Here is a 25,073-nt window from a genome sequence, read left to right as displayed (position 1 = left end):
ATTATTATTATTATTATGGGAAGGAATTTTCTCCTAATATGGAATTATTAGTGTCTGCCCAATGGGGTTTTTGCCTTCCTCTGGATCAACATGTTATGCTATAGGTTGAACTCAATGGACCTGATTTTGATTAGGCTTTGTGATACTGCAGATTTTTGAATCCCCCATCAGCTCGGTCATTGGTCTGCTTGGAAGGATTTAGCGGTTTCTGAGCTGGGAACGGTGGTGATGTATGCAATATGCATACTCCCAGGTAGAAAACTGTCTAGTGGGTCCGGCCTCGCTCCATACAAGTGTATTGAATGAGGCCGCTCCCACTACATGGCTGTACCCACTAGACAATTGCACCCATTAGACGGCTTCTGCCCAGGAGTGCACAGTGTGTGCACTGGGGGGATTCAAATGTCTGCAGTCACACAGAGTGACTGCAGACTTAGCATTTTAGACCAGACAACCCCTTTAAGTCTACCTTCAACCTTAACAACAATGAAACTATTACTGGAATACATCTTTAGGAGTTTAATGCAAAAATATACCTACTGAATATTAAAGTAAAAAGTCAGCTCAACCTTCTTCGGCATATGATTACAGAGGGATTCCAAAAATATCCCCTACTTTATTTTTTCTCTTCATTTAAAAACCTATTTTTGGGGGGAATTCAGGCATATAAAAGCAATGATTTGCTTATGCCACATCTCTAATATGTGAGTAAAGTATTACATTTATATGATGTGTGGTGGAGTGAAAGGTGTAGCGCTGGACGGAAAATATATTTCTCCCAGCAGGATAAAATTTGGCCTTGATTTTCTCTAAGGTTGAGGACCTGCAGTGATGTCACGATCACATGATCAGCCCATGTGATAGGTACCTCGCCTGTGGGTGGGGTTATGGTCTATGTAATGGAGTTTTTTGTTTAGCACATGGTCTGTGTGCAGGGTGTTAGCCTGAACTGGGTTTTTTGTCAGATTACACATGTTGCAAAGTTTTAGGACAAGACTCATAGCAACCCTTGGAATGGCGCCGGGCAGATGCCGCTGACCAGGCAGCCGCTTAGTTATGCCCGTCCCGTGCAAGGGTGAGTCTGAGACCAGTGGTTCCCCAAGCTGGAGTATGTTTGTGTTTTTATTACTTTCTGCTGCCTACTGTTTATAGTGTTAATAAACCACTGAAGTTTGGACTCCAAGCCTGTGTGTTGCCTCATTACTGCGGCCCTGCCACTGCCTACCAGAGCAAATCCCTACAAATGACCTAAATGATAAAACAATATACAGTAAGTTCTTTAGGTTGCATTTGCAGGTAGGTAAGAATTTGGATACTTTAAATGAAAGCTCTAGGTCACTTCACCCTCAGTAGGCTTTAAATCATAACCGTTTAGAATTGCCCTAATCGGAAGTACAGTAGTACAAATACTTGGCATCATCTTGCTACCTCGGAAACTGGAGTATAGTGGGCACCGAGTCCCCTTCGGGATGAATTGAAAGGCTGTTCTGCTGGGAAACTGCTTAGACAGGTCTGGTTGTAATTCCTGCAGTAGCGCTGGGCAGCCCCTTGTTCCCCCATCACAAAGACGAGCTGCTGTAAAGATCCCTGCAATGGGAATAATCACAAAACAACATCACATCTCAACATTGCAATTTTTCTTTCACAGAAGACAAGCCAGAGAAAAGTATCATAAGCCTATGGATAACTCTAAAAATAGTGGTGTTACTCTTAGTTAAACTTAAACTTTGGGTTGATTGCAGTCTTTGTTTCTGGCAAACATCATATAATTGAAGGAAGGATGAATGGACAGACCAAGACATTCCTGTTACAAACCTGCTGCCATCTACCAGGATGATAAAGATGAAACAAGTGTGGACATATCAACAAGACAATGATCCCAAACACACAGCCAAGGAAAATCTCAGTTGGTTTCAGAGAAAGAAAATACATCTGCTAGAATGGCCGAGCCGATCACCGGACCTGGATCCAATAGATAATGTATGGAAGGAAATAGAGCTCATAGAAGGAGCCCATGGGACCTTCAGGATGTGAAGAATGTTTGTGTGGAAGAATAAGCCAAAATCACACCTGAGCAATACCTGAGCCTAGTTTCTCCATGAAGATGTCATCACCAACAAAGGCTTTTGTTCAAAATATTAAATACATTTCAGTAACCGTGTTCAATACTTAACCTGTGTCATTTCTCATTATATTACCCATAACTTAATTTATGGACATCTATGGTTTGATTTTTTTTGCCTGTGTGGACTGGATGGGTTGTCACCGACATCTGGTGAGAATTTCATGTGAATAGTATCTTTAGAATTAAATTTACTTAGAAAATTGGTGACGTGTTCAACACTTATTTCACCTGCCGAATAGCATTAATACCTATATTATAGACCAGTAGGCCTTTACTATGTTACTGAGAAGAAATAGAACTCATTCAAGACTAATTCCTGGATAATAAAGTACTTGCAGCCATTGGAGTCTCTTGGCTGCGTCTGCAAATTAGCTACTGGTGTAGTGATCTGTGGGATCAAATGTAACAAACTGCATTGGAACCAGTAAGACATGGACAAGGACTTAATCAGATTTAAATGCGTGTTAAGTGTTTAATCAAAATGAATAGTTTTTTGCATTGCTTACTCCAGATCCGTAACTCACCAATTCAAGATCCAATGGGCGTAGCTGCAGCCGATAGAGAGATCCTAGGCTGCGTGTTGCTATCTTAATCAAATCAGTTCTTATCAGCACAGGACTAGTTGTCACGTGCCTCGTAGTCTACTGCTCTGTATAATCATGCCCCCACACCTCTGGTTAGCAGATTTCTGTCCATGCTAACAGATTCCCTTTAAGTCGAAGGCTGGATTTGTTGCCATGTGTATACGTGAAGACGTATAACATTTCTATCAATGGGCCATTTTTATAGATTGATACATTTAGTATATGCATATATACATTTTGTATAAAGTGGCCATACCCAGCATTCCTCAGACATGCTTGCACTCTGCAATGCTGTGGGGAATGTAAATATAACTATTTTAATAGGAAGTCGTAATGTGTGAGGATGACGTCTACTGGTGTTGTGTTGTTTCTAAGAATGTGTGTAACTTTTAGCATTGCCCTCACAAGACATGACAAGACCAACTGGAGACTGAACAATGGATTAGGTATTTGAGCAATGTTCCCCTGTATTGTTACCCGGTACACCACAATGTCTTCTCTTATCACAATGACCATTACAATATAACAGACCTTTTTCTGACTTGATAGGGAACGCGAGGAGACACGAATGTAAGACTTGGTATTTTTCCTTGTGTTATGGAGCTGTTTTGGTGTCATAGATGCAGTAATCACTACATACACTTGAAGTGACCAGATTTATTTCATTCAGTTATTATATGAGGGGGTTTTTAAAGTGAGAAAAGCATCTTGGGTGGAGTTGGGGGATTTCTTTTCATGAGAAAATCATAGAATGGGAAGTTGTAAAGGAGTATACTAAATCTTTCAAAAAGTTAAATTATGAAATATTAGCTGGACAATGACCAATCAATTAAAGGGGTAATCTGGTTTAGAAAATCCTATATACTTATTTAGCCAAAATAAACTGACCAGAGAACATAATTAAAAGGTAAATGTCTTAGTCAGCTATGGGAACTGTAGTCAAAATTGAAGTTTCCCAAGCAAGTCTATTCTAATACTTAAATGGCTTGTCTGAATTTAGTCTAAAAGTCTGCTGTATGTGTCTGCAGACTTGTGAATCTTCACATTGCATGCACAGTGCGCGCTGACAGGATTCTCTGGGGTAGGGAGCAGCAGGCGCATACCCCAAGTATGTGATTTGTCTACATGGGGTCAAGAGCTTACTAAATACTTATTGAAGCAAGGCTGGACACGTATAGTCGAATGTGGCCGGAAGTATGCACATTGCATACTTGCTGACACATGATTGGCTTCTTCCAACACCGGAGAATCCTCACAGCATGCCTTGCGCACGATGTGAGGAATCACAAGTCTCAAGTCACATATACTGACTGTAGATTGTAGCCTAAGACCGGACAACCCCTTTAATTAATCATTATTTGGGTCTACAGTTTGCCAAGCAGTGGCTTCAATATGAGCAGACATTTGCATAGTTTTGAGGACAGCCTCATGTGAGAGGGGTCAAAACGTATTATTTTAATTATTCTTACCTTAAAAGGCACATCATATGTCTCAATAAGTCCTCCAAGCATTAATATTCCGTCAGTTTTGATCCCTAGCCCAAAAAAGTTAGTCCAGGGGAGCTTCTCCACAAGTTTGCAGTCCACATAAAGCACCACACCTTTGGAGGAGATAGCAAGAGCCACCCGATGCCAGTTTCCATCAGTCAGAGAAGAGAACGGGAATCTATTGTGTTTCAGACAATGTGGAGAAAAACATATTCAGATACCATAGAGGAAATCCGAAAGCCGCATAACCAGAAAATGAGGCTCTAGTATAGTGATCTTAAAGCTGTGGCTTTCCATAATGGGAGTTGCAGTTTTCCACCACCAGGAGAGCCATAGGTTGGAGATCCCTGCTGTTGTTTTACATTTGATTACCCTCATTCATCCTGTAAATTATTGATCAGAAACAATGAAACATAACCACATTAATTCTTTATCTCAAAAGACATTTCAATGATTTGTTTCCTTCTACAACACTGTAGTTGTCTTTTCAGTAGGTTATCCCTTTGATATTAATCACTTTGACAAATTATCTATAACATAGGGATGATGCCACTCACTCGTAATGTCCACGTCGGCTGGAGATAAATATAAGAGCATTGGGGTTAATGCGGATCTGAAATAGCACCTGACCGAGGAGACTTAATATAGTGACGAGACCGCTGTCCTCCTGAAGGGTTGAACGTAGCTTGATCAGTACAGCCAGCTCATCTGCAAAACTAAAGACATTCAATAAGTACAAGGGCAAAACTGCTGTATACCTATTGTAGGGCACTTTGCACAAGTGGACCAAATGATCAATCTACTGAAGCAGTCTACTCATAATATCGATGGCATTTACCTGTCTCCGAACGTGGCCCTGGTGGAGATACTGAGAGTTGAGTATTGTCCCATATCTAATGAGAGACAGGAGTGTTCAGAGCTGAGAGAGATGTTCACGAGCTCCGCCGAGTGTAGGGTGAGGTGTTCCAGGACGTTCACCTCTTCTGGAACGAAAGAGAGACAAACATGAGTCATTTGTAAAGAAAAGTAATAGTGACGTGAAACTGGGGGATAAAATCACAATATTGTACACCACAAATAGTAATACTACAAATGATAAAGTCCAATACTATAGCAAATCCTAAACACTATGGAAAAATAAGCATTTATCTGAGTCATACAAGTCATTCTTTGTAATCAGTGACGTAACTTGAAACTCATGGGCCGCAATGCGAAAGCTCCAACGGGGCCCCCAAATATTTTAAATCTTTAATAGCAATAGTCTTCTTCTAAAGGCCAAAGGGACTTTTAGGGCCCCATAGGCTCCAGGGTGCGGTTGCAGCAACTGCACCTGTTGTAGTTACACCCCTGTTTGTAATGTTTATTTGTATGAATAAAGAAGGCTAGACATATTAAGAGATTGTCCACTACTGAGATATTAAAAGGGTTTCTGGTCCCAAGATACTGATAACCTAACCCAAAAAGAGGCAATTAATATCAGCACGAGATCAGGGCACCCCCACGGATCAGCTGTTTGCAGCTTCAGCACTGGCTAGAGGTAAATATTGAAAGAACGCTGCCGGTTTTTGCAGCACAACTCCTATTCACGAGGTTACCAATATCAGATCAGTGGGGGTCTCACTCTCAATAATCCCAATTATTAGCTTTTTACAGGTCGGGCTGCTGTCTAAAAGAACGGACTGGAGCACTACAGCTACAGGTGCTTCTCAGAAAATTAGAATATCATCAAAAAGTTAATTTACTTCAGTTCGTTAACACAAAAAGTGAGACTCATATATTATATAGAGTCATTACAAACAGAGTGATCAATTTCAAGTCTTTATTTCCATTAATGTTGAGGATTATGGCTTACAGCCAATGAAAACCCAAAAGTTATTATCTCAGTAAATTAGAATACTTTATAACACCAGCTTGAAAAATGATTTTAAAATCCGAAATGTTGGCCTACGGAAATGTATATTCAGTAAATGCACTCAATACTTGGTCGGGGCTCATTTTGCATCAATTACTGCATCAATGCGGCGTGGCATGGAGGCGATCAGCCTGTGGCACTGCTGAGGTGTTATGGAAGCCCAGGTTGCTTTGATAGCAGCCTTCAGCTCATCTGCATTGTTGGGTTTGGTGTTTCATCTTTCTCTTGACAATATCCCATAGATTCTCTACGGGGTTAAGGTCAGGCGAGTTTCCTGACCAATCAAGCACAGTGATACTGTTGTTTTTAAACCAAGTATTGGTACTTTTGGCAGTGGGGACAGGTGCCCAGTCCTGCTGGAGAATGACATTTACATCTCCAAAAAGCTTGTCGGCAGAGGCAAGCATGAAGGGCTCTAAAATTTCCTGGTAGACGGCTGCGCTCACTTTGGTCTTGATAAAACACAGTGGACCTACACCAACAGATGACATGGATCCCTAAACCATCACTGATTGTGGAAACTTCACACTAGACCTCAAGCAGCTTGGATTGTGGCCTCTCCACTCTTCCTCCAGACTCGGGGATCTTGATTTCCAAATGAAATGCAAAATTTACCTTAATCTGAAAACAAAACCTTGGACCACTGAGCAACAAGCCAGTTCTTTTTCTCCTTGGCCCAGGTAAGACGCTTCTGGCATTGTCTATTGGTCATGAGTGGCTTGACACAAGGAATATGACACTTGTAGCCCGTGTATTGGATACGTCTGTGTGTGTTAACTCTTGTAGCAATGACTCCAGCAGCAGTCGACTCTTTGTGAATCTCTCCCAAATTGTCGAATGGCCTTTTCTTAATAATCCTTTTAAGGCTGCGGTTATCCCAGTTACTTGTGCACCTTTTTCCACCGCACTTTTTCCTTCCACTCAACTTTCCATTAATATGCTTGGATACAGCACTCTTTGAAGAGCCAGCTTCTTTCGTAATTACCTTTTGTGGCTTACCCTCCTTGTGGAGTGTGTCAATGACTGCCTTCTGGACATCTGTCAAGTCAGCAGTCTTCCCTATGATTGTGGAGCCTACTGAAACTGACTAAGGGACCTTTCTAAATGCTTAGGAAGCTTCTGCAGGTGTTTTTTGTTAATTATTCTAATTTACTGAGATAATGACTTTTGGGTTTTCATTGGCTGTAAGTCATAATCATCAACATTAACAGACATAAACCCTTGAAATAGATCACTCTGTTTGTAATGACTCTATATAAGAAGAGTTTCACTTTTTGTATCCCAAAAAGGACAACATCTGCAAGGAGTTTGTATGCTCTCCCCGTGTTTGCGTGGGTTTCCTCCGGGTACTCCAGTTTCCTTCCACATTCCAAAGACATACTAATAGGGATTTTAGATTGTCATCGCTGTCCCCGATGGGGCTCACAATGTGTGCTAACTGTAAAGCACTGCGGAATATATTAACGCTATATAAAAATAAAGATTATTATTATTATTGTATTGAAGAACTGAAATTAACTTTTTGATGATATTCTGATTTTGTGAGAAGCCCCTGTAGATATTACCACAATGCCTTACACAAATAATAAGGCTATATTGTATATAAACTATATCCTAACTATATAAGACACTACATAAATAATACCACCATACAGTTCACAGATAATAGTGCTATATTGCACATAAGCTACATTATTACTACTTTTTGTATTGAAGAACTGAAATAAATGAACTTTTTGATGATATTCTAACTTTCTGAGAAGCACCTGTATATACTTTGTGTAGTGGCTTTCCTCATTACTATTTCTCAGCTTCCATTCAGATGTGCACATCCAGCTCTCTATGCTGCATACATCCATATGATGACCTATTCTTAGGACTTGTGCACACAACTGTAAAAATCAGACGAGTGTTATCTGTTGTTTTGATGGATAGCACTCGTCTCCATGTTATATGTGGCTGTGTACAAGTACCATTTTTTCCCCGCCTGAGGGGGGGAGGGAAAAAAAAACAAAAAAAAACGCAGCATGCATGATTTGCCTCCAACAATCAGATGGCAATCATCCATTCATGTCCATGGGTCTGTGGCAGGGGCAGACACAGACAGCCTGGGGCCCCTGTGCAAAAAATGTGTCTGGGCCCCCCCTCCTTTTAAGGTGACAAGGATATATTTATATATAGCCACACATACTGTACATACATGTATATATTACATAGTCTCCTTTATTATGCATATTGCCGTCCCTTATTATACAGTGCCCTCTCTTGTTATGTACAGTACCGTCCCTTACATATTAGATTTTATAGAGCCCTGTTTTTTATTACATACCATCCTGTCTTGTTAGCTGTATAATGCAATGATGGCTGATGGAGCATAGTAAAGCTTCTTTTCTAAAGGAGGAGCTGACGCACTGGTCGTCTGGTCACCGGCTCCTCCATCAGTAGTCATAAAACTAGAGAGGATGGTATTATACATAACAAAAGAGGAAATTATGTAACTAAGGATGGTGTTATACATAATAAGTGAGTACACTATACACTAAGGGACTGTGCTATACATAAGTGAGTACACTATATACTAAAGGACTGTGCTACAGTGGGGCAAAAAAGTATTTAGTCAGTCAGCAATAGTGCAAGTTCCACCACTTAAAAAGATGAGAGGCGTCTGTAATTTACATCATAGGTAGACCTCAACTATGGGAGACAAACTGAGAAAAAAAAGTCCAGAAAATCACATTGTCTGTTTTTTTAACATTTTATTTGCATATTATGGTGGAAAATAAGTATTTGGTCAGAAACAAAATTTCATCTCAATACTTTGTTGGCAATGACAGAGGTCAAACGTTTTCTGTAAGTCTTCACAAGGTTGCCACACACTGTTGTTGGTATGTTGGCCCATTCCTCCATGCAGATCTCCTCTAGACCAGTGATGTTTTTGGCTTTTCGCTTGGCAACACGGACTTTCAACTCCCTCCAAAGGTTTTCTATAGGGTTGAGATCTGGAGACTGGCTAGGCCACTCCAGGACCTTGAAATGCTTCTTACGAAATACTTTTTTGCCCCACTGTATATATAATAAGTGAGTACACTTTATACTAAGGGACTGTGTTAGACATAATAATCGATAATTACTAGTGATGAGTGAGTGTACTCCTAGCTCGGGTTTTCCAGAGCACACTCAGGTAACCTCTGAGTATTTGTAACTGCTCGGAGATTTAGTTTTCATTGCGGCAGCTGAATGATTTACAGCTACTAGCCTGCTTGATTACATGTGGGGATTCCCTAGCAACCAGGCAACCCCCATACTCAGCCTGGCTAGTAGCTGTAAATTATTCAGCTGCCGTGATGAAAACTAAATCTCTGAGCAGTCATAAATCCGAGCAACAAGTACACTCGCTCATCACTAATAATAACGTCTTCCTTCACCCCCACCTGTTCCTAAATCCATTATAAATCCCCCTTCCTCCCATCCCAATCCCCCACACACCTCATTGTTCTCCTCCCCCCACATTCATATATTGCCTTCTCCCCCACCCCCATGATTGCCCACTTCACCACCTCCATCATTGCCTCCTCCCTACCACCCCATCATTGTCCTTTCCACTGCCACCATCATTGCCTTCTCCCCACCACCCTATCATTACCCATTCCACCACCTCCATCATTTCCTCCTTTCCACCGCCATCATCAGTCTTCTCCCCACCACCCCATCATTGTCCTTTCCACTGCCACCATCATTGTCTTCTCACCCATCATTACCCATTCCATGACCTCCATCATTTCCTCCTCCCCCACCATCCCCATCATTGCCCTTCCAATACCACCATATTGTCTTTTTCCCCACCACCCCATCATTGCCCATTACACCATCTCCATCATTTCCTCCTCCCCACTACCCCCATTATTGCCCATTCACGACCTCCATTATTTCCTCCTCCTACACCACCCACATTATTGCCCTTTCCACCACCCCATCATTGCTTTCTCCCCATCACCACCCTCTGTCAACCTAATCATTGTCTTCTGTCCCATCATCCCCATCATTGCCCTCTCCTCCACCTACACACACACAGACACACAGCACCATTCACCTCTCTGCATACACATTCACACACAGCACTATTCATCTCTCTGCATACACATACACACACAGCACCATTCGCCTCTCTGCATACATATACACACACAGCACCATTCACCTCTCTGCATACACACACACACCTCATCGCACGGTATCCTGAAGTCGCACTATCATCGCCGGCAGCTTCCTGTCTCGCACAGCCGTGGCACTGAATGATGATGTCATTCAGCCGCTGGTGTGTGAGACAGAAAGCGCCAGGCAGGGAGCAGGACAGATGCATTCCCTGCAGCTCCTCTCCGCTGCCATTTTCTCTTGCAGGCAGCGGAGCTGCAGGGATTGCTCCCTGCCCATCACACATGAGGGCAACCTGGCCAGGGGCCGCCCAGAACCTCGGGGCCAGATAAATTGGCTAGATTGCCCTCATTTATAGCCGCCCTGCAGGGGCCCCCCGGAGCCTCTGGGTCCCAGTGCAGCCACACCGGTTGAACCGGCGGTATGTCGACCCATGGTCTGTGGAAAACATTGGACCACTCTCGAATGACATTACACAGACACACTGAATGGAGAAACGGTTTTTTTTTGTTTTTGTTTTTTATTCTCCATACCCGAGGAAATAAGATCACACTCTGATCAGTGTGATTAGCATAATTGGACCAATTTACTTGGACTAGGACTTCAAACCCCCTGACCAACTAATATGGATGGGGACCTCCCAACATGCTTGGGTGCACTGATCTTGGGGTAATAGAGACCTGTCAGGTCAGAAGATAGTGGTCTGATGTGTATGGGCAGCCTAAGGCTGGTTTCATGCACATACGTTTTGCAGCAATTTTTCTACATTTTTCATTTCAGGTTTTAGCTTGTACAACTCTGCCTTTTTAAAAAAAAACAAAAAAAAAAAACATTGTCTAGGAATAACCATTTTTTCCTGGTGTTTTTCAACATATATTTTTCTATAAGACATGAAATAAAAAAAGAAAGACTGAAAGAACACATTTTTACAAAATACCAAGCACCATTATAATGAATGCAGATTTGAGAAGGACTGTGTGTGAAGATGCCCATGAATAGTTTCCAAAGTCCAGTACACAAATGTATTCACATACAACATAATCACACATTTTGTGAAATCTGATACCACTCAGTTTTTGGTTTGCCAGGACTGGATTGTTTACATGTTCCACTGTTAAAAAGTTTATTGAAAAATGAAATTTATACTGCAGTAGGTGAACCACGAGGTGTAAAACTCATCCCCATTAAAGTGCACTTCAAATGCATCTTTATAAAGGGGTCACTTAGGATCCTTATAGAATGCAGCTCTCCTAAGTATAAGGGTATACGCATAATGAGTTTTTTTAGACATTTTTTTGGAACAGATCAGAGCTAAATGACACAAAAAAATCGCTTTAAAAACTCTTCCTATTCTTTTCTATCGGAAACCCAATTTGCTGTTCATATGCTTTTCCACTTTATATTTTAGTACTAAAAAACAGTGCATGTTGTGTCTTTAGCGTCTCCTTATGGAATCTGCTACATACTATGCACTGTCCAATCAAAAGGGTGCAAAAAATGCTTCAGGTAAATTTTTCCCAAAATTCACCAGAACTGTCTCAGGAAACAAAAACTCCTGTAAAATTGCCCCAACAATATGTGCACACAACATCTTTTTCAGGTGGATTCTGCCTGGAATCCACCTGAACAAATGCTAAACAAATGCTGTCAGGAATCACAGGGCTAATATTTTTTTATTATCCCACCACTGCCACCAAAATGTCATGAACCGGGGGTGTTTGATTGCCCCAGTTCTTCTTCAGGGATTTATTTATATCCCACTTCCGGTTTAGAACTTGCATCTCTCTGTTGCATCCCTTACCCTCAGGTCAATCAGGGAACTGCACCTAGGATAATTAGTAGCCAGAAAGGCTGCCTGCTATGTATTGGCTATCGGGCACAAACTGAAGTGAGGGTTGTATAACTATTCCCAGCCAAAGCCAGGCAATACACTTTGTAGTGATTTCACTCACTCAGGTGCGATGGCTGACACTCAGGAGGCACGTTCCTTTAAAAGTTCACAGGGTTTATTACTTCATAAACCACATGGCAAAATAACAGCAAACAAATAGCCGTCCACCAGGCTCAGTCCTGGAGCGTTAGCACACTCAGGAGGGTTTCACCTCCACACATATCTGCTGTGTTAAGCATTAGCCTGTCTTATATAGAGCTAACCACACGCAGTAACCCATCACATGATTAGCCATGTGGTCTGACATCACCACAGGTCCTGAAACACACATATATACATGGTTATGTACAACAAAGAAATACTTCGGGCTACATTACAGCAACAAGGCACTTATGTGACACATACCTCCCGTTGACTACACACCCTTTAGCCATGCTACAACTTATAAACCCCTTTCCGTCACTGCCAGTTTTCCCAAAAGTGCAGGACACTTCCCTGCCACCAGCTTCTATTACTATGACTAATAGCGGGTCAGGAGCCAACCCAATCAGTAGTGTGATTTACTTCAGAGGACATTGGAGGTATGTTTTAGAGAAAGGAAAACGAAGCTAGTAAATATTATAACTTTTACTGTAAAAAGAAACAGGCAGTGTTTACAAAAGTCTAAAAAGATATTACCAAAATGAGACAATTATAGTATGTACAGATGATTACAAAACAAAAGGGATTATAGATGAAAATAAACTTACATTTGCTTTTTGTCATTCCATGACAAGTCATGCGGCAGGGAGGAGGAGGAGTATGTGTCCCAATGCATCAGGCAGATTGCAGAGTTTCTGTTAGCTGACCTCCTGGGCAAAAAGCTCCTCCTAAAATGAGGTCCCATATTTCATACCCTCTGCTAGTGACATCACTGAGGGGCTGGATACGTCCCCTTTGGAAAGGTATGGAAAACCATCTATTAAACATCTCAGGGAATGAACCTCGTATAAGGACCCCAAACCTATCATTCTCCCGAGTATGAGCTGGGCGTTAATTTGAGCCCAAACATGAGGTATCTGTATGACCCAGTTAAGTAGTAATCCATTTCTCGAATTCTGCTGTTTCGGGAAATTAGAAAACGCACTGGTGTGTAGGTCTATTAATGCACATTCCAAAAAGGTCAGCTTCACACCTATACCACTACTTGGGGTCGAGTTATTCCATCTTGAATAACTCTCATACACACATGGAAGCACATGGCTGCAAACAAAAACTGGTTTTCTGCTCACTCACGCATTCTTGAGGGAAGGGGGAAGGAGTCACATACTGGTGTTTCACGTTACAGCTGTATTGTCAGCAGGCAGAGGGAGCTGGGGGAAAAAAAGAGGGTGGTCAAAAAGCCTACATCACGTGTCTGTAAAGCCATGGAACCTTATAGATGTATACTCAGAATATGGCATATTTATATTATCGTGACAAACCCCAAAAAGAAAAAAAACGATATGCACAGAAGTATCAAAATAACTTATTGTGATTATGTTCTGTCTTTTGTAACTTTATGGCTTGAGAGCTAAAGGCTAAAAGAAGTGGCCGGTCCCCTTTTCTAGTGGCTTCTGCTTGGAAGCTGACACTGTTATAAATGGAAATAAAACGCAGGTGATTAAGCCTCCTTAAAAGATGTGCAGAAGAACAATGAAGATGTTTTAGGAAAAACACAGCCAGTGTTTTTATGAAGTGTCTTCTGCATAAAAAATGATGCAGGTACGCAAGTGTCTAGAAGACGCCATATCGACACCCCACAAAGAAGGAGCGTTTCCTGAAGTAGTTACCACTAGAAAGCTTGTCGTTTTTGAGCAGCTCAAAAAAACTGTGTGCACATACCCTTAGGCGACCTGTATGTTAGAGAGCTGTCACACAGACAGCTCTCCAGCGACCAACGATCCCAAGGTCCCCAGGTAACCAGGGTAAACATCGGGTTACTAAGCGCAGGGCCGCGCTTAGTAACCCGATGTTTACCCTGGTTACCAGCGTAAAAGTAAAAAAAACAAACATTACATACTTACCTACCGCTGTCTGTCCCCGGCGCTGTGCTTCTCTGCACTCCTCCTGCACTGGCTGTGAGCACAGCGGCCAGAAAGCAGAGCGGTGACGTCACCGCTCTGCTTTCCGGCTGACCGACGCTCACAGCCAGTGCAGGAGGAGTGCAGAGAAGCACAGCGCCGGGGACAGACAGCGGTAGGTAAGTATGTAGTGTTTGTTTTTTTTACCTTTACGCTGGTAACCAGGGTAAACACCGGGTTACTAAGCGCGGCCCTGCGCTTAGTAACCCGATGTTTACCCTCGTTACCAGTGAAGACATCGCTGGATCGGTGTCACACACGTCGATCCAGCGATGTCTGCAGGGAGTCCAGCGACGAAATAAAGTTCTGGACTTTCCTCAGTGACCAACGATCTCCCAGCAGGGGCCTGATCGTTGGTCGCTGTCACACAGAACGATTTCCTTAACGATATCGTTGCTACGTCACAAAAAGCAACGATATCGTTAACGATATCGTTATGTGTGAAGGTACCTTTATACTACAGTTCACCAGCAGAAACCGCTACTTGAGAAAACGTCTGTCTGGCCATGACTTGCCTGGCAACGACAGCTGATTCTGGTACCTTCAAATACCACATTTTATCATTTCCAGACTTGTTTCCTTATAAGAAGGGGTTGTATTTTGAAATACAACCCCTTTAACCCAAATCAAATTTATCATAGTGGACCCATGACCTTTAATGTTGGAGGTAGTTGCAGAGTTTATTCCTGTGTGCATATTTGCATGTATACGGTTTTGATACAAACATAACTGATATTGTGAAAGAATGTATGTTACACCTGGTTCTGGCCCTGCACCCGGTTCTGGTACCTCACCGGCTCCTGCTCCCAAGGCTGCCCCTGTACCTCTGCGAGGTCCCTGTCTGGATCCTCGCTCTCTGTCTGTCCCTCGGTGTCCTGCTGCTTCTCTCTCCCTCACTTCCTGTCACGCTGCCAGCAGGCCTCCAGGGAGAGTGCTTTGGACACGCACAGGCATACCTCTAGTCTCTTAATGGGACAGCACACATTTTTTGAAAATTCCAATTAACCAATGGCAGCACACTGAGTACTACTTCTGACCCCTCCGTCATAGGGAGGGTGCCGGAGCAATGAGTATCTACTCTTGCTATTTCCGGTTCTGTTCCTGTTCTGTCCGTGCTGTTATAGCATTCCATTTGCACTCTGCTTATACTGTTTGTTTCTGCAGAATATCAGTGACCAGTGGTTCTGCTATCCTAAGACGACACCTGTACTTTTATACTCAAGTGCCATCCCATTCCGTCACTCGCCATCCGAACCACTGGACTACGCTAAAGGTGACTTCCCTCTCCAGAGCCAGCTTCATATCTCATACCTGGTCAGCTCCATCATATTTGTTTATCCGTTTGTCACGCTGGGACAGCTGCCACGTGTCTGGGGTCTAACTGGAGGTAGCACCTGTGTCCCCCAGGTATTCCACTCTGCTCCTGTTCGAGGGATACCTGGGGCTCACTAGCTATGCCCCCTTCGGAGCCCCCTTGGACCGAGGTCCTGAGATTCCATACAAAATATAAAAGACGAATGTGAACTTCATCACCTGTGCCTCCGCTTCCATTCGTTACAATGCACATTGGAAACAGAGGTTGCCTGTGAACCCTAATTCTACCCCTGGGATTTTCATCCATCAGGGCACAAATTAAGGATTACCCTCCATAGCTATGTACCATCAAGCAGGGAATAATTTGTGTGTAACTTGCATTTCCAATCTATGCCAGGGATGCTGACAGCCTAAAAACCTGCATTCATTTTCTGTCCTATATTCATATTAGTCCTGACAGTACAGAAGCCGGAGGCGTGATGTTCCCAGCAATTTGAGGAATGCCTGAAGTAGCCGTCAATCACCCTCAAAGATGTTTAGTCTCAGCCCAGCTGTGCAGTGTAGACACCTGTGTACAGGCAATACAGGGGAACATGGGAAGGTCAGCAGCAGCAAAGACCAGCCACAAAACAAGTAGTAAAGTAGTAAATCTCATGATGGATTGGGGCTATATTGGAGAATGTTACAACTACATTCCTGAAATATGACATAATATTTGTAAAAGTTTTCTAGAGAGTAAATTTTGATCAAAGATGGACACTCAATTTAATGAGACTGGACTGCAACACCAGACAGTCCAAAAACAAGAATGGTGCTGTTTCTAGAAGTAAAGTCAAATTTTTTTTTTTCTAATGACAAAAAAGCATATAATTAGGGAGGACTGATGTGCAGAAGATTTTTATCTCTGTATCTTGTGCATAACTAACTCTGTAGTGTATTTTTGCAGCTGGATATAGATATAACAGAGAAGCCGAACTCGATTGCTGTGCTGGCTAATTTTTAAGAAAGGGGTTCTCCGCTTTGTAAAAAGGCTCTAGGAAAATGACCCTACTGTGTATGGGTGTGAAATACCAAAATTAAATAATTACTAGGAAAAAGACTGAGTCCTCAGTAGTTGATACCATCTTTTCAGTTAGCCATTAAAAGTTAACAAATTGCAAGCTTTTGAGACTCATCCGGGTACTCAGGCATAGAATAGCAAAATCTGAAGAGTCACATATTTATACCCAACAGGTCACAGGAATAATGCAATAGATAACACAAGTGACATGAAGTAGAACTATCAGTATGGGAGAGGGAGAAACAGTTGTGGCTGTAAATATTGGAATATTTCATAGATAAGGAGTGTGAAAGATTTATTGTCCTGTAATTGAGGTCTGGTCCAGGGTTGTGATGCCCCACAAGGCCCGAGGAGCAAATTCCTTAGTCCAATATAGAAAGACATAAATCCTTGAGACACATTCATTCCTGCACTGAATATTTCAAAGCTTATCATACGTTTGTACTCCCAAATTTTTCTGTCTCTGAGTAACCTTTTAATACAAATCTAAATATTTTTCTTCTAATACAAGTATTTTCATGTCCATGGTGCTGTGATCAGGGACACAAAAATGTTTGGCCACAGGTAGAACTATTCATTATTCTTTTATTGTGGGGTGGTGAGAATTCATACTTGTTCTAAGTTTTTCCCTGTCTCCCCTCTCAAATTTAACATTATTCAATCTCCTGGATAACACAGTACAAAGATATATATTTTCCCTATATCACAATTACTAGGGACAAACAAGGAGAAAAAGACCATGCCCACATAAATGGGAACACCCAAATTTGGTATAAATTATATATGCCTTATTGAAAAAGTAACACTTTAACAGGACACAACAACAGATAAAAACAATTAAAAACTGCGAAAGGTGCATTAACTAGCCATGCCTTAGTAGAGAGGAAATAAGGCATGGCTTGTTAATGCACCTTTTGCAGTTTTTAATTGTTTTTATCTGCTGTTGTGTCCTGTTTATGTCCTCCATTTATGTGGGCATGGTCTTTTTCTCCTTGTTTGTTCTAGTGTTAATTACATGCTTACAGGAACCCCTGTGGAATTGTCTAGTGGTGCCTCCAAGAGACTTACATTTACAATTACTAGGGACATTACGGTCTGTGCAGCATCAGGCAATATGTCAGCACTATAGGAATAATGAGTGAATACCGATAGAGTTACACAACCACACATGTCATATGACATTAAGATCATAGTGTGACACTGCAGCAAATTATTTTCTATGGTGTTGAATTGCGGCCTTCGACCTACTGAGACAAAAAGTCGCATATGTTTCCAAATGTGTTGGATTTCCTGGTGCTAGTTGCAAGCCACGCATGACTGACACTTGTGTGCAACTTGTCTGTGATTTGGCTGTTTTTTTTTTTAAAAGCAAAATCACAGCTCTATAATAGCTATATGATCGCAAGATGCAGACAAAACACACAGATATTTTTGGTCACGCGACTTGTCTGAGAATAGCTGTCGCACTACACAATGTCTCTATCTAGCCCCAGCCTAAAGATACCGTACCTGTATGTGCACTGCTCATAAAGATTATTGAGAAGTTTAACCCCTTAGTGACAGAGCCAATTTGGTACTTAATGACCAGGCCAATTTTTGCAATTCTGACCACTGTCACTTTATGAGGTTATAACTCTGGAACGCTTCAACGGATCCCGCTGATTCTGAGATTGTTTTTTCGTGACATATTGTACTTCATGTTAGTGGTAACATTTCTTCGATATTACTTGCGATTATTTATGAAAAAAACGGAAATATGGAGAAAATTTTTAAAATTTTGCAATTTTCAAACTTTGTATTTTTATGCCCTTAAATCAGAGAGATATGTCACGAAAAATAGTTAATAAATAACATTTCCCACATGTCTACTTTACATCAGCACAATTTTGGAAACAAAATTTTTTTTTGTTAGGGAGTTATAAGGGTTAAAAGTTGACCAGCAATTTCTCATTTTTACAACACCATTTTTTTTTAGGGACCACATCTCAAAACCACATTCAAGAAGTTTATTAACCCTTTACGTGCTTCACAGGAACTGAAACAATGTGGAAGGAAAAAATGAACATTTAACTTTTTTTTGCAAACATCTTAATTCAGAACCATTTTTTTTATTTTCACAAGTGTAAAAACAGAAATGTAACCATAAATTTTGTTATGCAATTTCTCCTGAATACGCCAATACCCCATATGTGGGGGTAAACCACTGTTAGGGTACACCGCAGAACTTAGAAGTGAAGGAGCGCCGTTTGACTTTTTCAATGCAGAATTGGCTGGAATTGAGATCGGATGCCATGTCACGTTTAGAGAGCCCCTGATGTGCCTAAACAGTGGAAACTCCCCACAAGTGACACCATTTTGGAAACTAGACCCCTTAAGGAACTTATCTAGATGTGTGGTGAGCACTTTGAACCCCCAAGTGCTTCACAGAAGTTTACAACGTAGAGCCGTGAAAATAAAAAATCGCTTTTGTTTACACAAAAATGATCTTTTCGCCCACAAATTCTTATTTTCACAAGGGTAACAGGAGAAATTAGACCACAAAAGTTGTTGTGCGATTTCTCCTGAATACGTCGATACCCCATATGTGAGGGTAAACCACTGTTTGGGCGCACCGCAGAGCTTGGAAGTGAAGGAGCGCCGTTTTACTTTTTCAATGTTGAATTGGCTGGAATTGAGATTGGACGCCATGTCGCGTTTGGAGAGCCCCTGATGTGCCTAAACAGTGGAAACCCCCCACAAGTGACACCATTTTGGAAACTAGACCCCTTAAGGAACTTATCTAGATGTGTGGCGAGCACTTTGAACCCCCATGTGCTTCACAGAAGTTTATAACGTAGAGCCGTGAAAAAAAAAAATCGCATTTTTTCTACAAAAATGATCTTTTTGCCCACAAATTTTTATTTTCACAAGGGTAAAAGGAGAAATTAGACCACTAAAGTTGTTGTGCAATTTCTCCTGAGTACATCGATACCCAATATGTGGGGATAAACCACTGTTTGGGCGCACCGCAGAGCTTGGAAGAGAAAGAGTGCCGTTTTACTTTTTCAATGTAGAATTGGCTGGAATTGAGATCGGACGCCATGTCGCGTTTGGAGAGCCCCTGATGTGCCTAAACAGTAGAAATCCCCCACAAGTGACCCCATTTTGGAAACTAGACCCCCCATGGAACTTATCTAGATGTGTGGTGAGAACCTTGAATGCCCAAGTGCTTCACAGAAGTTTATAATGCAGAGCCGTGAAAATAAAAAATATTTTTTTTTTCCACAAAAAAGATTTTTTAGCCCCCAAGTTTTTATTTTCACTAGGGTAACAAGAGAAATTGGACCCCAAAAGTTGTTGTCCAATTTGTCCTGAGTATGCTGGTACCCCATATGTGGGGGTAAACCACTGTTTGGGCGCACGGCAGAGCTCGGAAGGAAGGAGCGCCGTTTTGGAATGCAGACTTTGATAGAATGGTCTGCGGGTATTATGTTGCGTTTGCAGAGCCCCTGATGTACCTAACCAGTAGAAACCCTCCACAAGTGACCCCATTTTGGAAACTAGACCCCCCAAGGAACTTATCTAGATGTGTGGTGAGAACTTTGAATGCCCAAGTGCTTCACAGAAGTTTAGAATGCAGAGTCGTGAAAATAAAAAATATTTTTTTTTCCACAAAAAAGATATTGTAGCCCCCAAGTTTTTATTTTCACAAGGGTAACAAGAGAAATTGGACCCCAGAAGTTGTTGTCCAATTTATCCCGAGTACGCTGATGCCCCATATGTGGGGGTAAACCACTGTTTGGGCGCACGGCAGAGCTCGGAAGGGAAGGAGCGCCTTTTTGGAATGCAGACTTTGATAGAATGGTCTGTGGGCATTATGTTGCGATTGCAGAGCCCCTGATGTACCTAAACTGTAGTAACCCCCCACAAGTGACCCCATTTTGGAAACTAGACCCCCCAAGGAACTTATCTAGATGTGTGGTGAGAACTTTGAATGCCCAAGTGCTTCACAGAAGTTTAGAATGCAGAGTCGTGAAAATAAAAAATATTTTTTTTTTCACAAAAAAGATTTTGTAGCCCCCAAGTTTTTATTTTCACAAGGGTAACAAGAGAAATTGGACCCCAGAAGTTGTTGTCCAATTTATCCCGAGTACGCTGATGCCCCATATGTGGGGGTAACCCACTGTTTGGGCGCACGGCAGAGCTCAGAAGGGAGGGAGCACCATTTGACTTTTTGAGCGCAAAATTGGCTGTCGTGTTTGGAGACCCCCTGATGTACCTAAACAGTGGAAACCCCCCAATTCTAGCTCCAACCCTAACCCCAACACACCCCTAACCCTAATCCCAACCTGATCCATAATCCTAATCACTAACCCTAACCATAATCACAACCCTTACCCCAAAACAACCCTAATGTCAACCCTAACCATAACCCTAATCAAAACCCTAAATCCAACACACCCCTAATCCTAATCTCAACCCTAACCTCAAACCTAACCCTAATCCCAATACACCCCTAATCACAACCCTAACCTTAACCCTAATCCCAAACCTAACCCTAATCCCAAGCGTAACCCTAATGCCAACCCTAACCCTAATACCAACCCTAATCCAAACCCTAACCCTAATCCCAGCTCTAACCCTAACTTTAGCCCCAACCCTAGCCCTAACTTTAGCCCCAACCCTAACCCTAGCCCTAAGGCTACTTTCACACTTGCGTCGTTTGGCATTCCGTCGCAATCCGTCGTTTTGGACAAGAAACGGATCCTGCAAATGTGCCCGCAGGATGCGTTTTTAGCCCATAGACTTGTACTGCCGACGGATCGTGACGGATGGCCACACGTCGCGTCCGTCGTGCACTGGATCAGTTGTGTTTTGGCGGAGCGTCGGCACAAAAAAACGTTGAATGAAACGTTTTTTTGTACGTCGCATCCGCCATTTCTGACCGCGCATGCGTGGCCGTAACTCCGCCCCCTCCTCCCCAGGACATAGATTGGGCAGCGGATGCGTTGAAAAACTACAGCTGCTGCCCACGTTGTGCACAATTTTCACAACATGCGTCGGTATGTCGGGCCGACGCATTGCGACGGCCCCGTACCGACGTAAGTGTGAAAGAAGCCTAACCCTAAATTTAGCCCCAACCCTAACCCTAAATTTAGCCCCAACCCTAACCCTAAATTTAGCCCCAACCCTAGCCCTAACCCTAGCCCTAACCCTACCCCTACCCCTACCCCTAACCCTACCCCTACCCCTACCCCTAACCCTACCCCTAACCCTACCCCTAACCCTACCCCTAACCCTAATTTTAGCCCCAACTGCTGTTCTCCTGCCGGCCGGCAGATGGAGACAGATGGCGGGCGCACTGGGCATGCGTCCGCCATGTTCTTCTGCCGGCGGCCATGAGGAGCAGCAAGAGGATCCAGGGACCTAGGTGAGTATGCTAGGGTCCCCGAATCCCCCTATTTCTCTGTCCTCTGATGTGCGATCACATCAGAGGACAGAGAATTACACTTTACTTTTTTTTTTTTGCGGTCGCCGGTAAACAGTTAATTACCGGCGATCGCAAAACAGGGGTCGGTAATACCGACCCCGATCATGCTCTTTGGGGTCTCGGCTACCCCCGGCAGCCGAGACCCCAAAGATTCTCCCGGTGCCGGCCGGCGGGCGCACTGCGCATGCGCCCGCCATTTTGAAGATGGCGGCGCCCACCGGGAGACACGAGGAGCATCGGGGGAGCTAGGTGAGTATTGGGGGGCCACCTGGGACCCCTTTTCTCTGTCCTCCGATGTGCGAAATTAAAAAGAGATCGCTTTTTTTTTTTTTTTTGTGATCGCCGGTAAATGGTTAATTACCGGCGATCGCAAATGCGGGGTGGGTTAAAAACCCCCCGAATCATGTTCTCTGGGGTCTCGGCTACCCTCGGCAGCCGAGACCCCGGAGAAAATCGGCCTCTGGGGGGCGCTATGGACTTTTTCCACAGCGCCGTTAATTAACGGCGCTGTGGTTTAAGTACCCTAAGCGGCCGCCGTTAAAAGGCGTATCGGCGGTCGCTAAGGGGTTAAATTCTCAAAAACTGCTTGAAGAACTTTTGGAAAACATTTCTATTTAATTCCTGTGGGAAATTCATTTTGTTGTTCACATAAGGGTATATGCACAAGACATCTTTAAGATGCCGGCGCACCCATAGTGGTTTTCCTAGGCAAAGCAGCTTCAGGAAGAAGCTGAAGGTCTGGCAGTTTTACCTTCATCTCTGCGGCGACTCTGAAGCTGCCCTCTTTCTTTCGCGTAAACTGGAACTGCCTAAAGAATGAACATACTACTTGTTTTAACTGCTTCACGGGCTCCGAACCCTGAAGTTGTTAAAAGAAGCTATAAAGAACTGAAGAAGTGCACATCAATGTCATTTTTACATTGCTGTGCACTATTTTGATTTTTTTGTGGCAGTTTTACTGTGCTTTTTCAGGTGAAATCCGCCCCCCCCCCCAAAAAAAAAAAAAAAAAGTCATTTTCATATATGCAGAGGAGTTTTTTTTTTTTTTTAAGTTTTTTTTTTTTTAATTCCGAACAGGTTTTGAATAGTTTGTGGTGGATAAAAAATGTGATGTCACTTCTTTAAAGTCGATCCTGAATAATGTGCAGCACGGTGGCGCAGTGGTTAGCATTGTTCCTCTGCAACGCTGGGGGTCCTGGGTTCAATTCCCACCAAGGACAACATCTTCAAGGAGTTTGTATGGGTTTCCTCCCACACCCCAAAGACATACTGATAGGAAATTTAGATTGTGTGCTTCAATAGGGACAACAATGATTACGTCTGTAAAGCGCTGTGGAGTTAATGGTGCTATATAACTCGTAAGTGAGTAAAATAAATAAAACTAGGCCCTGTCCAATCAAAAAACTGCAAATAACACTGAAGGGAAAAAAAACTCCCAAAACTGCTTCAGGAAATAGTAAACTCCTCTCTTCTTGAAAAACCTCAAGGTTTTTAAAATGCCACAACTCCGTGAACATGACGTAAAAGCTACGAGTGCGTTACTTAGGCATGGTATTTTCACATGTGTCCACCAGATGGCAGTGTATCCCCCTGACATTGGAATATTGAGGTGTTAGCCTGATGTAACCTGTGACTTACTGATGTGGTACTTGTACTTGTGGTATATGCATTTCATCAGTCAGTTTTTCCTATTTCCTGATTCCTTATTACATTTGCCTGAGGAAATGGAAACAAAGACGTCAGATGAGGAGGGCGGAAAACATTACAGGTGTTTTATACTAGCAACGTGCATTGGAGTGATTGGTTACGTCGCCACAAAATAATTCTTGGTGTCTTGGTTTTTAGGTCCGTTCCTTGGATTATTTGGGGGTCTGATACAGTATATCACATTAGATAGATCACATCAGATCTAGTTTCTTAGATATGGTTGAATATATAAAACTTGAGTCCGCTTTTAAAGGCTAGGTTCCCATGATGAGCTTTTGGTGAGTTTTTGATGTTGCCAATGTTCTGCGCCTATATTAGTATTTTAGTCATATTAGTATATATTAGTATATATTAGTATATTAGGTCACTTGTGTTTTTTTTCATTGCATTTTTGAGTACTTTATTTACATGTGTTTTTATCACGCCTTTGATGCTGCAGTTTTTGTCTCTTTTTGGAATGTCATGTTTTAAATAAAGCTGCTTTGTTTTTGAAACTTACTGGTATTTGGCTTTGACAAGAGTTCACGTGTGGATCACATACGTTTTTAGTGTGTTTTCGCTGCAGAAACCAGAACATTGGGTTGTAAAAGGATAGAAACGCTACTGTATAATAGAGAGAACCATGGTGACCTAAGTGAAGAGCAACGTGAAAGATTTTACCAAGACAGAAAAACAATTGATGCCAGATAGCAAGGAAAATGGGGTGGGCACATGATGGCAGACCATTGTGGGACTCTTATGCAGGATTGTCCTGGCAGATCCCACTCTCAGGAGTCTTAGGGTATGTGTCCACGTTCAGGATTGCATCAGGATTTGGTCAGGATTTTCCATCAGTTTTTGTAAGCCAAAACCAGGAGTGGGTGATAAATACAGAAGTGGTGCATATGTTTCTATTATACTTTTGCGCTAATTGTTCCACTCCTGGTTTTGGCTTACAAAAACTGATGGAAAATCCTGAACGTGGACACATACCCTTAGACCACTTTCACACTTGCGTCAGTACGCAGCCGTCGCAAAGCGTCAGCGCGACGTACCGACGGACGTTGTGCAAATTCGGCACAACGTGGGCAGCGGATTCAGTTTTTCAACGCATCCGCTGCCCATTCTAAGTCCCGGGGAGGAGGGGGCGGAGTTCCAGCCGAGCATGCGCGGTAGGAAATGGCGGATCTGACGTACGAAAAAATGTTACATTGAACTTTTTTCGTGACGACGGTCCACCAAAACACGACGCATGCAGTGCACGACAGACGCAAAGTCTATGGGAAAAAA

The 25,073-nt window shown here is 42.6% G+C and overlaps 1 protein-coding gene across 1 annotated transcript in view; it reads right to left on the bottom strand.

The window, feature by feature from the left end:
* The window catches only part of LOC138662406 (collagen alpha-2(I) chain-like), a 554,904-nt gene that overhangs the window by 244,142 nt on the left and 285,689 nt on the right, over positions 1–25,073 (bottom strand). Inside the window, exons 2-5 of the mRNA XM_069747980.1 lie at positions 5,035–5,179; positions 4,754–4,912; positions 4,179–4,374; positions 1,429–1,587 (exon numbers count right to left, since the gene is read on the bottom strand). Coding sequence (XP_069604081.1) covers positions 1,429–1,587; positions 4,179–4,374; positions 4,754–4,912; positions 5,035–5,179 — 659 coding nt within the window. The remainder of the gene's footprint in view (positions 1–1,428; positions 1,588–4,178; positions 4,375–4,753; positions 4,913–5,034; positions 5,180–25,073) is intronic.

This window comes from Ranitomeya imitator, chromosome 2, assembly GCF_032444005.1.
Source record: "Ranitomeya imitator isolate aRanImi1 chromosome 2, aRanImi1.pri, whole genome shotgun sequence".
Classification (NCBI taxonomy): domain Eukaryota; kingdom Metazoa; phylum Chordata; class Amphibia; order Anura; family Dendrobatidae; genus Ranitomeya; species Ranitomeya imitator.
Note: the sequence above shows the minus strand (reverse complement) of the source record. Positions and strands in the feature narration are given on the sequence as shown.